Source organism: Engystomops pustulosus, chromosome 4 (genome assembly GCF_040894005.1).
Source record: "Engystomops pustulosus chromosome 4, aEngPut4.maternal, whole genome shotgun sequence".
Classification (NCBI taxonomy): domain Eukaryota; kingdom Metazoa; phylum Chordata; class Amphibia; order Anura; family Leptodactylidae; genus Engystomops; species Engystomops pustulosus.
Genome location: NC_092414.1, coordinates 218,307,364 through 218,326,015, shown reverse-complemented (window position 1 = coordinate 218,326,015; position 18,652 = coordinate 218,307,364). Strand labels below are relative to the sequence as shown.

The following is an 18,652-nucleotide window of genomic DNA, read 5'->3' as shown; positions in this document are numbered from 1 at the left end:
GATTTTCAGCGCAGCAGCGCCACCTGGTGGACGGCGGAGGAACTACCTTCATGAATCCCGGCCGGACCCGAATCCAGAGCAGAGAACGCGCCGCTGGATCGCGAATGGGCCGGGTAAGTAAATTTGCCCCATTATCTGTGGGGGACAGTGTGGTTACATTATCAGGGTACAGGTGTATATACACTTTCATCTGGCTTCTGACATTGTACTAACACACTGGCACACAGAGAGATGAAAGATGCATGAGATGCCTATTACACACTGTCAGCTCTGCTACATTCTCACAGATATGTGCCTGCCTCCCCCTTCCCCCGGATCATTTATCTGCCTGGAGTTTGTAGTTTGCATTTTTTCTTTCCTCATCATGTGTTGTTTGCTGGCAGGAAGTAAGCATCTGTGAGCTCCATCCTGGACTGCGTTGTGAGTGGGATTAGAGTGCAGGGGGCGGGGCTAGGTGCACAGAGCAGAGAGAGAGAAACTCAGAAAGCACGGCCATCCCACAGAAATCCAAGATGGCTTCCCCGACCCCAAGTGAGAAGATCCAGGGTCATGTCTAGTGGCAACTGAAGTTGTGTACAGCAGGACTGATAGAGACAGGTGGGAATTATGGGGAACATTTACTTACCCGGTCCAGTAGCGATCACGTGGCGTGTTGTCCGACACTGATTCGGGTTCTGCTGGGATTCACTAAGGTCCGTGCGCCCGATATCCACCAGGTGTCGCTGCTTCGCCGAGGTCCGCCGGAGTTCACCATCTTCTTCCCAGTGCTTGTAAGTGCTGATCTTGCGACACAAATTCTTTTTTAAATCCTGCGTTTTTTTCGAATCTGTCGGGTTGTACGATGTCCACACCTCCCCATTTGTGACGCGCGAAAGCAGGTGCCGATGTGCCAAAATTTGGTAATGTGCGCCAAAATCCCAGGGCAGTTTGGTGCAAATCGGAAATCGTTGGGGAACCCGACTAAAGGTCGCAATTCGGACCCTTAGTAAATGAGCCCCTATATCTGTGAAATTCAGCATTTTTGTTAAGAACTGTGAATTATAGAATGTGACATTTTGTTACCCTCTGTTTATTGTCTTTGTGGAAATACCCCATTAACTTTTTCATTTGTCTACATGATAGTGTAATCGAGGCCCACGAGGGCTCAGAATGTATCTTAACTTATGTTTTACTTGTCTTAAAAACAATAAAAATAAGAAAAAAGAAAAAGACAACAGAATTTTTTGCTGGTATAAAAATTGTTCTATTGATTATCCAACCAGCATCCAACACCTCACCTCTCCCGTCTTTCAGCTTAGAGGTGAAATCTCCGGGGCTCTACCGCTGCCCTAAGACCGGAATCAAATTCCTGCTGAAAGCTCCAGTTATTATTGAATATAAATTGGACACCTGGAGGGATCACTTTAAAAAAATGTCAGGAAATTATGAGATTTTGGGTCCTTTGTTTAACATACAGTCATGCAGTGAACCTGATGCCGTGTCAGCAGTGTACCTACCTCATTTCCTGTGCTTGAAAGGTAAGTCCAGTGCCAAACTAGGTCCAAGGTCCTGGTGATGGAGCCGGTGCTGCAGGTAGAGGACCTGTTGCATCTGTGTGCTACCACCTCTGGTGCAAGCAGGGTTTGCAACATATTCTTGTATATATTCTAATGAATACATACTATATATACAAGTATCCTCTAATTCATTTTTATACAGCCCCCCTCTAGTATATTTAAAGGCCTCAATGTACATCCCCCAATTAAATTATATACAGCTCCCATAATACAGATCCTAACCAGCTTAGTTATATACTGTATCCCATATACAGCCGCCCTCTAGTTTAATTACAATCCAACCCATCAAACTAGTCCAACACCCAAGTTTAATTACTATCTGGCTCCAATATATAGCCCACCCCCTTCAATTATATACAGACTCCAATATAGACCCCACCCATTTTTATTACTATCTGGCCCCATATTTAGATCCCCCGCAGTTTGACTATATACAAACTATATACAGCCCCTTTCACCCAGTTTAATTACTACCTTGCTCCCATATATAGGTCCCCCGTCCCAATATATACACTCACCGGCCACTTTATTAGGTACACCTGTCCAACTGCTCGTTAATACTTCATTTCTAATCAGCCAATCACATGGCGGCAACTCAGTGCATTTAGGCATGTAGACATGGTCAAGACAATCTCCTGCAGTTCAAACCGAGCATCAGTATGGGGAAGAAAGGTGATTTGAGTGCCTTTGAACGTGGCATGGTTGTTGGTGCCAGAAGGGCTGATCTGAGTATTTCAGAAACTGCTGATCTACTGGGATTTTCACGCACAACCATCTCTAGGGTTTACAGAGAATGGTCCGAAAAAGAAAAAACATCCAGTGAGCGGCAGTTCTGTGGGCGGCAATGCCTTGTTGATGCCAGAGGTCAGAGGAGAATGGGCAGACTGCTTCGAGCTGATAGAAAGGCAACAGTGACAACCAAGGTAGGCAGAAGAGCATCTCTGAACGCACAGTACATCGAACTTTGAGGCAGATGGGCTACAGCAGCAGAAGACCACGCCGGGTGCCACTCCTTTCAGCTAAGAACAGGAAACTGAGGCTAAAATTTGCACAAGCTCATCAAAATTGGACAGTAGAAGATTGGAAAAACGTTGCCTGGTCTGACGAGTCTCGATTTCTGCTGCGACATTCAGATGGTAGGGTCAGAATTTGGCGTCAACAACATGAAAGCATGGATCCATCCTGCCTTGTATCAGCGGCTCAGGCTGGTGGTGGTGGTGTCATGGTGTGGGGAATATTTTCTTGGCACTCTTTGGGCCCCTTGGTACCAATTGAGCATCGTTGCAACGCCACAGCCTACCTGAGTATTGTTGATGACCAGGTCCATCCCTTTATGACCACAATGTACCCAACATCTGATGGCTACTTTCAGCAGGATAATGCGCCATGTCATAAAGCTGGAATCATCTCAGACTGGTTTCTTGAACATGACAATGAGGTCACTGGACTCAAATGGCCTCCACAGTCACCAGATCTCAATCCAATAGAGCGTCTTTGGGATGTGGTGGAACGGGAGATTCGCATCATGGATGTGCAGCCGACAAATCTGTGGCAACTGTGTGATGCCATCATGTCAATATGGACCAAAATCTCTGAGGAGCTTCCAGTACCTTGTTGAATCCATGCCACGAAGAATTGAGGCAGTTCTGAAGGCAAAAGGGGGTCCAACCCGTTACTAGCACATTGTACCTAATAAAGTGGCCGGTGAGTGTATATATATATGAGGACAACGGCCCCCATTTAAATATATATAGAGATCCCCCAAGCCGCCCCCCCTGGTTTAATCAATACCTGCCCACTGAAAATAAAAACAATAATACTTCTCTGCAGTCAACGTACTCCTATGCCGGACGGCTCTCTTCTTCTCCCGGATCTTCTCTCAGCCGCGGCTCTGTGCATAGAAACAGGGGATGTGATGTCATCATCCACCGCCTGTGTCACTGCATAGTATGGAGCAACACAGATAGCCGGACAGGTGCTGTGTCACCCTACGTATGAATCCCACCCGTGTCTTAAAGAGACAGGTGCAATTAATTTATCCGGTGCCCGAATCGACCACATTAGAATACTAAATTTTGCCCCCCCCCCCCCAAAGGGCTTTGCATTCTGCTGCCTGAAGCGAGATTTTCATCTCGCCTCATGACAGATGTGGCCCTGAGATGGTAACTGTGACAGCCCATATATATACTGTATGTATCAGGAATAGAGATAAGTCCAATTCCAATGATAAAGACATAGAAAGTCTCTGAAGTTCTTCCTCTTCGTGAGGTCATTGTTGTATCTTACAGGATTTAGTGGGGACACATCACAGATTAAATGCGCTCACTTTAAAGATGGAAACCTGACACTGGAGACACCCACCCGGATTGACCCATTTTATATCACAGTGGAGGCTCCCACATTTTCATTACTTGGGGCTCTCTTTGGATTTGGCAGGAAAACGATCCCGATCCATGGAATAGTCCTTATTTATTTCACCGTATTGTGTAAAGGAGACCCGGAGGAGGAGCACCGGATCCATCTGTATGTACTGCCCCATACAACAAACGCAGAAGAGGTAAGTGCTCATTACTTACTGTAATTGTTTTCTATTTTAAAATTACTATATGAAGCTTTGATTGATTAAGAACTAACCTTAATAGTTTGAAGCGCGTTGGCCTTTGCCGTGTATCCTGTGTTTTTTAATGGATCAATAAAGACAGAGATATTTTGACAAAATTTCGAGCGCTGGAGAAAGAAATGTATTTTTCCATATGAAGCTTTAAAACAGATATCATTCCAGAAGCTTCCATCCACAGCATCCAATTTCAATATTGGTTGCTAACTGCCCCCGCAGCAGCAGACAATGGCTCCTGTGCATGGTGGGTAATAAGTGGATTTTGGAAATTGCAGGGTGAAAATTTAGACTCAAAACCAAATCTATAACATTCCCCGACTCACCGGGAGCGGCTGTGCAAAATGTGGTGATTGTAAATGCAATGGTGCAGATTCATTTAGTGGACACACAAATATACATACACATATACACACACATACATACATACATACAAATACACACACACACACATACATACATACAAATATACACACACATACACCCACATACACATACATACATAAACATACACATACTCACACACACATACACACACACATACATATACACACATACACACACAAACATGCACACACACATACAGACAAATACACATACATACACACACATACATACACACACATACACACACACACACACATGCATACACAAACATACACATACATACCGTACATACACACAGACATAAACATACATACACACACATTCACTCAGTTTTATATATATACTGAATATCGATTAATTTAAATATAATTTTTTTGCAGGATCTTGACGAAACAAACAAATACCGTGGATATCAAAGAATCATAAAACCTGAACACACCAGTAATACTGTGTACACAAACATGAAATACCTCGTCTCGGGGCATCCAGAAGTGTCCGTCTGTCCTGAGGTATCTCATACTCTGAATATCCTGTGCTGTGATACTGATGGGTGCGGGTTGAACCCGATTTTTAAGCCCTTTACGACTTGGCCCATTTTAGTTTTTGCCTTTCTGTGTACAGAGCTGTATTAGGGCTTGTTTTCTGTGTACCAAATTGTACTTGTTAGCATTTAATATTCCACGCCATGTATCGGGAAGTATGGAAAAAAAATCCAAATGTAGTGAAATTGGCAAAAAAAAAATGCATTTGGACCATTTTGCTTGCTAACATTTTGCAGACTATAGAACCTTTTTCTCACTTTTTTATTAAACATTTTATGTGTTGTGAAGAGGCAAAAAAATGCATTTTGGGTCGCGTTGATACCTACAATTTTTTTTTTATTCTAAATGTTTATTTCTACATCAGTTCTATGGAAAGGGGTGTGATTTTTAAAATTTTAGGTTTTTATTTTTGTTTTACTTTTTTTTGTAGTTTTTTTATACTATTTTCCTTTATGAGTACCCCTTGGGTCTGATCACTTCTACCATATACTGCAATAAATTGCAGGCCAGCAGCAGGGTGTAAATGGTGAAATAACACACACACGGCACGCAGCAGCTCTGGCAGGCCCTGAGCACACCTGCAAGGCAAGGAATGTGCGTCAACCTGGTCAGGCCCGAGGGTGCTACAAAGGTACGACCATACACAAGGTTCTCAGATTGTTGAGGCTTTGGTCGCACTTTATAGACTGGTGGCATAGTGTGTAAATGACACATGTTCTGCACTGTGGGTAAAACAATGCCAAGCCGCGGGCAACGTAAGGGTTGGCTGAGTCCCTAGTTGCACCTGGACAGTAGTATGTAAAGTTGTGGCTGGGGGCTGATGGCTGAACCTTGCTACCCGCTTGCATATGTCACTGGTTGCCTGGGGTTTCCTGACCACCACCTCTTTATCCAAACTATCACTGCCTTTGATCCATGTAGGGTCTAGGACTTCATCATCACCACTGGTATCTTCTACAACTGAGCCCTCAACGTTGCCCTCCTTCTCCTTTGGCACATCGCAGAAGGCCACAGCCGTTGGGTTTCATCATCATTGTTTGTCTCTTGTGATGGTCCCCCATCCACACCCTCATCCTCCAACACAGGTTCTTGGGAATCTATATGTCTGCAACTGGGGCAGATGGATGGGCCACAAAATCCCAGCTAGGAGAGTAATCGAAAAAACATTGGCTGCTCCATGATTTTTGTTTGACATGGCTTTGCTGTTTTGAATGGGCGGGGGGGGCTCTGAACTTTAAAGAGGACCTGTCATCCATAATTTTGGCACTTGGAGCTGCTTACTAAAGTAGTGCTTAAACAAATGCAGCAGTGTTAGAAGGATAGTGTAAACCTCCGGTAACGCTATCTAAGTACAATGTAAACGTCGGACCGCTCGCAAAGTGGCTCGATGTATTCATGAGGGGGCGGGATTGGGGTGTGGTTAGTGGGGGTGACTGCCGCATGACGCGCGGCAGTTGCCGCTGGCCTATGGAGCGAGCAGGGCGGTCCAGGGAAGAGGCAGCGCCTCAGACCGCCCCCCTCATGAATATGTCGAACTGCTTTGCAAGCGGTCCGATGATTACATTGTACTCCGCCGCAGTATTAGATAACGTTAACGTTGGCTGGCGGTTGCGGCCTAGGCACTCTGTGGTCACGGTGCTTGGTATGGGGACCGGAGGGCTGTCCTACAGCCTGACAGCTCTCCAGCAGGTGGTGTGTGCAAGAAATATGGAGGGAGAGGCTGATGTACTGTTCTCCCTGAGGCAACCCCTGAGTGTATGTAAGATAGGTCCCTGGGTAAGGAATGGGGAGCCCGTGGTGGTGACAGTCGTATCCAGGGATCAGACGGAGGCAACGTTGTGCTAATTAACTCACGGTTCTTTATTGAACAACAGCAGGCAACAGGCCTAAACGTTTAACAGCAGATCTTGTACTGGAGTCATCGTGGAAAGTGGTCCTCGGGAATAGTGCACCAGCCTGGTAGTAGATGCAGGCTGGAATGGAGCTGTGTCCAAGCTGTGGAAGCTGCAGCTCTGTATTTGAGTCTCCTGACTCTGGTCCTGGGATTAGGTTAGGTGCCAGTACTGAAGGTGTACTCCACACTGTATCTCTCTGTTCACTCTGTCTCTGAAGACAGATCATGTGGTCTAAGAAGAGGCCTGTGTTCCTCCCTGCCCAGGGGTTTTATCCTTCTGGTCAGGTGGTAGCACCTCTCCAATCACACACCAGTTTACAATGCAGCAACATCATTTGTCAATAACTTACACCCACTTAACTATTGAGCCGGATCTGCAGCTGCTGATTACATAATGACCAGGTTCTAGAAACTTCATAGATGGTTCATGACTCCCTCTGACAGCTCCTGACCTGGAGAGGGCGTTCTTTGCAACTACCAGCCTGCCTACGTATTGGCAGGGGTGTTGCACAAGCTTAGTCTATTTTATCCAATAAAATCCTCAATACAACAACCTATCAGAATGCAGCAATACAAAACTAACCCTTAGCCGCAGGAACTCTGCACATCCTCCCTCCTACACACTGTATTTGTATTACCGCAATCAAACTGCCGGATGTATGCATTTTCGATCTTCTGGTTTGAATAATTTTCTGTTTTACGTTAAAATAAAAAATACTAAAAGAAAAAGAACCAACAGAAAGGCAAACAAAGTGACTAAAGCTGCGGAATTTCTGTGTCCCGTCATCTTTTTTGGCAAAAAGAAAAATTGTGTAACCCCCCCTTCCCCCCTAAAAGATCATGTAAACAACTGCTTCCAGCCGGTAAAGAAAGACAAATAATGGAGTTTAATATTTAACCCCTTAACCGGTTATGGACCGGGCCCTTTCCTGTTTTTTCATGTCCATTTTTCACTCCCCACCTTCAAAAATCTATAACTTTTTTATTTTTACACGTAAAGAGCTGTGTGACGGCTTGTTTTCTGCGTAACAAATTGCACTTCATAGTGATGGTATTAAATATTCCATGCCATGTACTCGGAAGCGGGAAAAAAATTCCAAATGCAATGAAAATGGTGAAAAAACGCATTTGCGCCATTTTCTTGTGGGCTTGGATATTACGTCTTTCACTGAGCGCCCCAAATGACATGTCTACTTTATTCTTTGGGTCGGTACGATTAAGGGGATACCAAATTTGTACAGGTTTTATAATGTTTTCATACATTTACAAAAATTAAAACCTCCTGTACAAAAATAATTTTTTTGATTTTGCCAACTTCTGGCGCTAATAACTTTTTTATACTATGGTGCACGGAGCTGTGGGTGGTGTCATTTTTTGCGAAATTTGATAATATGTTCAATGATATCATTTTTAGGACTGTACGACCTTTTGATCACTTTTTATCGATTTTTTTAGATTTTTCAAAATGGCAAAAAAGTGCCATTTTCGACTTTGGGCGCTATTTTCCGTTACGGGGTTAAACGCATTGAAAAACCGTTATCAAATTTTGATAGATCGGGCATTTTCGGACGCGTCGATACCTGATGTGTTTATGATTTTTACTGTTTATTTATATTTATGTCAGTTCTAGGGAAAGGGGGGTGATTTGAAATTTTAGGTTTTTTTATTATAATTTTTTTTTTTTTTAACTTTTTTTTATTTTTATTTATACTATTTTTCAGACTCCCTAGGGTACTTTAACCCTAGGTTGTCTGATCGATCCTATCATATACTGCCATACTACAGTATGGCAGTATATGGGGATTTTCTTCCTCATTCATTACAATGTGCTATCAGCACATTGTAATGAAGGGGTTAAAACGAAATAGCCTCGGGTCTTCGGAAGACCCGAGGCTACCATGGAGACGGATCGCCGCCCCCCGATGATGTCACGGGGAGCGGCGATCCCAGGTAAGATGGCGGCGCCCATGCGCCGCTATCTGTTTGAGGCTGCCGGCAGCTTTGCCGGCAGCCATCGCTGTGAAAACACCCGCGATCGGTGCTAGCAATATGCAGCAAAGACTTACCGGCTATGGAGAGGGCTCAGCCCGTGAGCCCTCTCCATGCAGCGCGACCCGACCGCCGCCGTGAATACACGGCGGGCGGGCGCGAACCGGTTAAGGAACACACTTGATTTTTTAAATCTGCCCTGTGTCACTATAAGTGGTTATAACCTTCAAATGCTTTGACATATTTAGGAAATTTTGAGATTGTTTTCTCGTCACAATTAGTGGAAACATTTGGATGATGCATTTAGTTATGAATAAAATGGAAATTTGGCAAAATGTTTTTAAAATTCTCAATTTTCACATTTTTCACATTTTTATGACACTTGCCAAAAACCTGCTCAGCTTTCAAGTGACTTTGAGAGGGTAAAACCCCATAAATTATCCCAAAATACAAACTACACCCTTCAATATATAAGAAACTAACTTTAAGAAGTTTGTTAACCCTTTAGGTGTTTTACAGGGGTAAAAACAAATTGGAGATGGAATTTACAATTTGTATATTTATGGACAATACATTAATTTTGGCCCAAAATTATTTAATTCACATTGGATTAAATGACGAAAAGATCCATAAAGTTTACTACCCAATCTCTCCCGAGTCATTCAGGGCAGATTTGCATTGTCATATTGTACAGCTATAAAATGTTTATATTTTTTGTAATGTGGACATATGGGGGCTTATTTTTTCCGGTATGAGAGTCACTTTTCGGGTACATCATTCAGGGGGTTTAAACAGCTAATTGATGAGATTTTATTAACTCTTTCTTGGTGAAGAAAAGAAAATCATAAATTCTGGTTTAGGCTTTTTAGCTTTTTTTGTTGGCCGTGCCATAAAAATTGATTTGTTTTTGCATCACATAACATTGTTATTTTTCTGTATATGGATTTGTTTAGGGATTTTTGCAGGACAAGCTTTACTTTTTATTGGTATCATGTTGGGGTAAATGTTACTTTTTGATCACTTTTTATCTTTTTTCTTAAGGTTGGATGTGAAAATATAAAAATTTCTGCATGTAATTTTTTAAAACTTTTTTACGGCATTCACCACACGGGTTTAGTACCAATTTTATTTTATTGTACAGGATGTGGCAATACCCAATGTGTAGTGGTTTTGTGGTGATTTTAACTTTTTTATTGTAAAATTAGATTTTTATATCTGCTGGGGCATTAGGGGATCTTTATTCATTATTTTAATATTTCATTCTATTTGACTTTTAATTGGACCTCAGGACTGCCCTGGAAACGGTCGGCACTTCCATGACCTGCACGGAGGATGCCGACCCACCGGGTGAATTCCCAGTACTGCTCCATAGATGCCGTGGTCACCATGACCGCAGCATCTATCGGCACTTCCATGACCTACACGGAGGATGCCTAACCACTAGGTGAATGCCCAGTTCTGCTCCATAGATGCCGTGGTCACCATGCCCGCAGCATCTATCGGCACTTCCATGACCTGCACAGAGGATGCCAAACCACTAGGTGAATGCCCAGTACTGCTCCGTAGATGCCGTGGTCACCATGCCCGCAGCATCTATCGGCACTTCCATGACCTGCACGGAGGATGCCAAACCACTAGGTGAATGCCCAGTACTGCTCCGTAGATGCCGTGGTCACTATGACCGCAGTGTCTATGGCGTTAAACAGCCAGGATCACGAGGATTGTGAGTATCGCAATCCCAGCTGTTAGTGCGGGAGCTCCACTTTCATATACAGCTGAGCTGTCTCCGCAATGGCACGGGCTCTGCTACTGAGCCCAGGTGATCATTGAGACATACATGTACGTCGGGATGTGGCCAGTGACCAAAATTTTCGACGTACTTGTATATTTAATTGTGCCAAGTGTTATGATCAGGCTTTACTTTAAATCAGACTTTAGAAATGTCTTCTGTTATTTTTCAGACTCTAAAGTTCCAGTCGGAGCGGTACCAGTACACGGAGATCCAATTAAAGAAAACAGATGCTGAAATTTTTTTGTCCGTCTGTGAAGAAGTCACTAAAGATCCCGTCTGGACGACTCATCTGAGACAAAGTGCGGCTTCTACTTTACTTTATTACATTCCATATTAAATTTATATTAATATTGGTATTTATGTGTTTATGGTTTAGGTGACATAAAGAACATTATACAATCACCATTACAGCTTACACTACATGAAGGTAGGTGAATGTTTAAGGGGCCATTCTAGTCCTTATATAAGGGGATTACTTCTTGATATTTGGAGATTTATTGTTGTGGACAACATTAATATCACCCCTGACTTCACATGCTAAGACTTGACACTCACTAGAAAGTTAGTCATTGACTACAGGACCGATCATACAAGGGGAGAAACTAAATCTAGTAACTTAAAGGTGAAGACTTGAAATATGTAAATTAAGCGACTTGTCTTTGTCAAGGGTGTATGGAGAGGGCTCAGTGGCCTCTCCATACAGGCAAGATGTCTGCTGTTGGCTAAACTGTTAGTTGCTGCGGTCAAACCCAACAACAGCGCCACACATGGGCGTCGCCATAGTGGTCTGCCGGTTAGTGCCCCCCATGGTGTCATCAGAGGGTGCCAATTGATTGTACCAACAAAAAGAATAAATCACATCCTCTCTTTGCTCGTGAGGCAGTTGTTCGGGATTAGACAACCAAAGCAGCGGATGGAGCATCAGTTGCTTCAAGGGTTTTTTTGGTGTCTCCATCTGAGATCATGTTTACTTCACTTTTACATTTGCCCCTCTTTATAGACTGGCAGCACATTGTGCAAATGACACGTTTAGCCAAGGGCAACCTATGGGGTGCCCCTTTGTCTGGACGTGGTAGTTCCCGCACAATGGTATAGAATCTAGAGATGAGCGAACATACTCGTCCGAGCTTGATGCTCGTTCGAGCATTAGCGTACTCGAAACTGCTCGTTGCTCGGACGAATACTTCGCCCGCTCGAGAAAATGGCAGCTCCCGCCGTTTTGCTTTTTGGCGGCCAGAAACAGAGCCAATCACAAGCCAGGAGACTCTGCACTCCACCCAGCATGACGTGGTACCCTTACACGTCGATAGCAGTGGTTGGCTGGCCAGATCAGGTGACCCTGGAATAGACTAGCCGCTGCCCGCGCTGCTCGGATCATTCTGTGTCTGGATGCCGCTAGGGAGAGAGCTGCTGCTGGTCAGGGAAAGCGTTAGGGTGTTCTATTAGAATAGTGTTAGGCAGGAGTGATTCTACAAGAACCCAACAGCCCTTCTTAGGGCTACAATAACGTTATACTTTTTTTTTTTTGTTTGCTTGTGGCTGGGCTTGCTGGCACTAGTAGTGCAGCTAGTACCATATTGTGAGGAATTTGCAGGGGGACTTGCTACCGTTGTGTTTAGCTCTTAGTGACACACATATCCATCTCAAACACCAAAGTGGGACAATTTATTAGGGGTTTGATTTCAATTAGGCACAGTCTGCCATTTACTTTTTATTTTACGTTTATTTTTTTAATAACTCAGTGTCATCTCATCAGTGTGCTTTCATACTTGGCTAGAAAATAGCCATAGGAGAATCCAAACGCCTACAGTAGCGTTATATATATTTGATTTCTGGTTGATCTGCTGGTGGCTGTACTTGCTGCAGTGCATCTACTAGCAAATTGTGAGCAATTTGTAGTGAGACTTGCGACCACTGTGTTTTGCGCTTAGTGACGCACATATCCATCGCAAAGACCGAAGTGGGAAAATTTATTAGGGGTTGGATTTCAATTAGGCACAGTCTGCCATTTCCTTTTTTATTTTACGTTTATTTTTTTAATAACTCAACGTCATCTCATCTGGCATAGCAGTGTGCTTTCATACTTGGCTAGAAAATAGCCATAGCAATAGGATAGCATCGTTTGGTTTTAAAAACTAAAAAACACAAAAAAAAACAAAAAACACAAAAAAAAGTTAAAAAAAAATTAAAGTTATAACTCTCATTTTCAAAATGTTTAACCCGAGGGCTAGGGGTAGAGGATGAGGGCAGGGACGTGGGCGTCCAACTACTGCAGGGGTCAGAGGCCGTGGTCCTGGGCGGGGTGAGACACCACCTGCTTATGAGGGAGCAGGGGAACGCCGCAGAGCTACACTCCCTAGGTTCATGTCTGAAGTTACTGGGACTCGTGGTAGAGCACTGTTGAGGCCAGAACAGTGCAAACAGGTGATGTCGTGGATTGCCGACAATGCTTCGAGCAATTTGTCCACCAGTCAGTCTTCCACGCAGTCCACCCATGTCACCGAAATCGGCACTCCTCCAGCTCCTGCACCTCAGCCTCCTCCCCCCCAGTCTGCCCCCTCCCAGGAAAATTTGGCATTTGAACCGGCATACTCTGAGGAACTGTTTTCTGGACCCTTCCCACAGTCAAAAACCACTTGTCCGGTTGCTGCTGAGCAATTTTCCGATGCCCAGGTTTTCCACCAGTCGCAGTCTGTGGGTGATGATGACCTTCTTGACGTAGTGGAAGAAGTGTGTAAAGAGGTGTCCGACGATGAGGAGACACGGTTGTCAGACAGTGGGGAAGTTGTTGTCAGGGCAGGAAGTCCGAGGGGGGAGCAGACTGAGGGATCGGAGGATGATGAGGTGACAGACCCAAGCTGGGTTGATAGGCCGGGTGAACACAGTGCTTCTGAGACGGAGGAGAGTCCTCGACCAGAACAGGTTGGAAGAGGCAGTGGTGGGGCCAGACGGAGAGGCAGGGCCAGAGCTGGTGCATCAGCGCCAAATGTGTCAACTAGTGAAGCTCCCGTGGCGAGGGCTCCTGCGGCGAGGGCTAGATTTTCAGAAGTCTGGAGGTTCTTTAAGGAAACACCGGATGACCGACGGACTGTGGTGTGCAACATTTGCCAAACCAGTATCAGCAGGGGTTCCACCACTAATAGCTTAACTACCACCAGTATGCGCAGGCATATGAATGCTAAACACCCCACTCAGTGGCAACAAGCCCGTTCACCTCCGGCCGTGCACACCTCTGCTCCTTCCCCTGTGTCAGCTGATAGTCAGCCCCCTGCCCAGGACCCTGCCACAAAAACCCCATCATCGCCTCCACGATCCTCCACAGCATCCACCAGCGTTCAGCTCTCCATACCCCAGACGCTGGAGCGGAAACGCAAATATAGTGCAACCCACCCGCACGCCCAAGCCCTTAATGTCCACATCTCCAGATTGCTTAGCCTGGAGATGCTGCCCTATAGGCTAGTAGAGACCGAGGCCTTTCGCAACCTCATGGCGGCGGCCGCCCCTCGGTATTCGGTCCCCAGCCGCCACTACTTTTCCCGATGTGCCGTCCCAGCCCTGCACCAGCACGTGTCAGACAACATCATCCGTGCCCTGACCAACGCCGTTTCTGACAAGGTCCACCTGACCACGGACACGTGGACGAGTGCTGCCGGGCAGGGCCACTATATATCGCTGACGGCACATTGGGTTAACTTGGTGGAGGCTGGGACCGAGTCTGACCCTGCGGCTGGTCATATACTGCCGACGCCGAGGATTGCGGGGCCTACCTCGGTCCAGGTGTTTCAGGCCTACTATGCCTCCTCCTCCTCCCACCCCTCCTCCACCTCCTCCTCCGAACTACCATCCGTGGGCATGGCGCCATCAGTCGGTAGCTCTAGGCACAGCAGCAGTGCCGTCGCTAAGCGACAGCAGGCGGTGCTCAAACTGCTGAGCCTAGGCGATAAAAGGCACACCGCCCAAGAACTATTACAGGGCATCATGGCGCAGACTGATCTGTGGCTGGCACCGCTGAACCTGAAGCCAGGCATGGTTGTGTGTGACAACGGCCGTAACCTGGTGGCGGCTCTGCAACTCGGCAGACTGACACATGTGCCATGCCTGGCCCATGTGTTAAATCTGATAGTTCAGCGTTTCCTCAAGACATACCCCAATCTGTCTGATTTGCTCACGAAGGTGCGCCGCATCTGTGCGCATTTCAGGAAGTCCAGCACAGATGCTGCCACTCTCAGGGCAGCGCAGCGCCGCCTCCAACTGCCCTCTCACCGACTGTTGTGCGACGTGCCCACGAGGTGGAATTCAACACTGACCATGTTATCCAGAGTTTACCAGCAGCGCCGAGCGATTGTAGACTGCCAGATGTCAACTTCCACCAGAACTGGTAGTCAGGTCAGTCAGCTTCCTCAAGTCTACAATGAGGAGTGGACGTGGATGTCTGATATCTGTCAGGTGCTGAGTAACTTTGAGGAGTCAACACAGATGGTCAGTGGCGATGCCGCCATCATCAGCCTCACCATCCCGCTGCTTGGCCTGTTGAAAAACTCTCTGATCAGCATGAAGTCGGAAGCTTTGCGCTCGTCACAAGAGACGGGGGAAGAAGATTCCCTTGTTGATAGCCAAAGCACCCTTAGGTCTGTTTCTCAGCGCATATCGGAGGAGGTGGAGGTGGAGGAGGATGAGGAGGAAGAGGAGGAGAATGTTGGCGAGACACAAGAGGGGACCATTGTTGAGTCCTTCACTGTTCAGCGTGTATGGGCAGAAGAAGAGGAGTTGGAGGAGTTGGAGGAGGAGGAAATGGACAGTCAGGCCAGTGAGGGGAGTGAATTCTTACGCGTTGGTACTCTGGCGCATATGGCAGATTTCATGCTAGGCTGCCTATCCCGTGACCCTCGCGTTCAAAGAATTTATTCCAGCACCGATTACTGGGTGTTCACTCTCCTGGACCCACGGTACAAGCAAAATCTTTCCACTCTCATCCCTGGAGAGGAAAGGAGTGTGAGAATGCATGAATACCAGCAGGCCCTGGTGCACAAGCTGAAACAGTATTTCCCTTCTGACAGCGCTAGCGGCAGAGTGCGTAGTTCTGCGGGACAAGTAGAATAGAATAGAATGCTTTATTGTCCCCATAGGGGAAATTGACTTTGTCACAACGACAGCAGCAACACCTCCATTCATGATCACAGATATACATATACAAACAGAGTAAGATACAAAATACTTTACATGTAGATAATAACAGTTATTTAAAAAGAATCAATAAAAAATATAAAAAGAAGAATAACACCGTGGTTACATATTAAAACCTTGCCCATGTTAACTAATGCAATTGCCCTCGGTATAAAAGAATTTTTAAAACGATTCGTTCTACATTTCATGTGCAAAAACCGATTACTAAATGTGCTACGCTGACCCATCAGTGTGTTATGTAATGGGTTTTTCTCATTACATACAATGGATTTAAATTTGGAGAGCATACGTGCACACAAGACTGACTCCCAATCCTCTGTCTTAGTACCAACAATTGAGTTCACCTTCCTGACCAATTTCTTAAATTTGTTCAGGTCAGTCGTGCGAGCATTGTTTCCCCAACATACCACCGCATAAAATAAAACACTTCCAATTACAGACTGGTAAAAGGACAGCAACATCCTACGGTCCACATCAAAGGACCTGAGCGATCTTAAAAAGTACAGTCTCCCGGACGCCTTTTTATACAATTTCTCTGAATTTATATGCCACAATAACTTATCATCCAGATAGACGCCCAGATACTTATAGTTTGTGACGCGTTCCACTGCGACACCCCTAATCTTTGTAGGCTCACCATCAGTATCACGTTCTTTTCGGAAACTGATTACCATTTCCTTGGTCTTAGATAGATTCAATTCCAAACCATTTGTGTCGCACCACTCCGAGAACACATCAATGGTCGACCAGTATTCAGACAGATCTCCCCCTTTTATGCACCCTATTATCGCAGTGTCATCCAAATACTTCTGCAAGAAGCACTGACTTCTATTTTTTTGAAAATCTGCGGTGTAGATGGTAAATAAAAACGGGGCAAGAACAGTCCCCTGTGGGGCTCCAATGTTACTCACAACCACATCCGACACCGTGTTTCCAATTTTCACCTTCTGCGGTCTTAATATCAGATAATTAAAGATCCACTGAATTAGGCCAGAACCAACCCCCATTTTACCCAATTTCTGACATAAACGTTTCGGGATAATCCTATTAAAAGCACTCCCAAAGTCGAAGAACATTATCCTGATCTCAGACCCCGGCTCGTCCAGATGCATGTATACCCTGTGGAGCAAATAAAGAATCGCATCCTCCACACACAGACGTGGTTGGTATGCGAATTGTAAAGGGTCAAGATACGGTTCAACTACTTCAGCAAGATGTCTCAAAATAAAACGCTCAAAAACCTTCATAATTATTGGTGTTAACGCTATCGGGCGGTAGTCATTTGGTTCTCTCGGAGCCCTGACCTTTTGTACCGGAATAATGCACGACGTCTTCCATAACGTAGGAACCACTGCAGCTGAAATACTACGATTAAACAGTTCACAGAAAACAGGACCAAGTTCCCCAGAGCACATTCGAAGGATCTTCGCACTTATGTAGTCCGGACCTGTCGACTTCCTAACCTTTAATTTCTTTAGTTCACATATTACATCCCCTGCCAAAATTGAGAAACCAACAACATTATTGGCCAGACTTCCCAATATAACATCCTCCTCGTTAATGTCCCCATCCCAAGCAATACATGGGTTCCCTTCCCCTGTACTAAACCGATTAAAGAAGGAGTTCAAGGCATTCGCATTATCTCTATCCCCTGAAAAACCATCCATCTTTGCTTGCATCCCCGTTATTAATTTCGTACCCTTCCAGACCTCACTGACCTGGTTGGCAGCCAATTTGCCTTCCAGTTTCTCCTTATATCTATTTTTACATTCACGGATCATAACTTTAACCTCTTTCAGTAATTCCCTATACAGGTCCCCATCCTTTACCCGGAACGCTTTATGCTTCCTCTTCAAAAGAACTTGAAGCTCTTTAGTGACCCATGGTTTAGAATTAAGGTATTTCCTAATAGTCTTGACCGGCACTATAGAACCCACACAAAAATTAATATAATCAGTCACCGTGTCCACACACATGTTAATGTCCCCTCCAGACTCACATAAGAACAAGTCCCAATCCGTTGTTAAAAAGCATGACTGTAATTCACACTCCACTTCCTCAGACCAAACATTGATCTGGAAGGAACTGATTGGTTTACTGTGTCTCACTGAGTAGTACTTGGGGTATAACAGGGTTAGATTATGGTCAGATCTTCCTAACGGGGGCAGAGTAACTGGACAATAAGCATCTTTAACATTGACCAACAACAAATCCAAAACATTCTCAACTCTGGTTGGATTGATGACATATTGCCAGAAGTAGCGAGGGAGAGTAGGCGAGCAGGCAGCTTGTCCAGCACTGGCAAGGGTACGCTTTACAAGGCTTTTGCCAGCTTTATGTCACCCCAGCAAGACACTGTCACCTGTCCCCAGTCTCGGCAGAGTAGGGCTGATCTTTACAGAAAGATGGTGAGGGAGTACGTAGCTGACCATACCATCGTCCTAAATGATCACACAGCTCCCTACAACTACTGGGTTTCAAAGCTGGACATGTGGCACGAACTGGCGCTGTACGCCTTGGAGGTTCTTGCCTGCCCTGCCGCTAGCGTCTTGTCCGAGCGGGTTTTCAGTGCAGCTGGTGGCATCATCACCGATAAGCGTACACGCCTGTCGACTGACAGCGCTGACAGGCTGACGCTTATTAAGATGAATAAAGCCTGGATTTCTCATAATTTCCAATCTCCACCAGGTGAAG

At 45.3% G+C, this 18,652-nt stretch overlaps 1 protein-coding gene across 1 annotated transcript in view; it reads left to right on the top strand.

Annotated features, from left to right (window-relative positions):
* Positions 1–18,652, top strand: part of LOC140128355 (NACHT, LRR and PYD domains-containing protein 1-like) — a 67,546-nt gene that overhangs the window by 44,444 nt on the left and 4,450 nt on the right. The window contains exons 9-13 of the mRNA XM_072149992.1: positions 1,294–1,517; positions 3,845–4,113; positions 4,938–5,066; positions 10,944–11,073; positions 11,151–11,201. Coding sequence (XP_072006093.1) covers positions 1,294–1,517; positions 3,845–4,113; positions 4,938–5,066; positions 10,944–11,073; positions 11,151–11,201 — 803 coding nt within the window. The remainder of the gene's footprint in view (positions 1–1,293; positions 1,518–3,844; positions 4,114–4,937; positions 5,067–10,943; positions 11,074–11,150; positions 11,202–18,652) is intronic.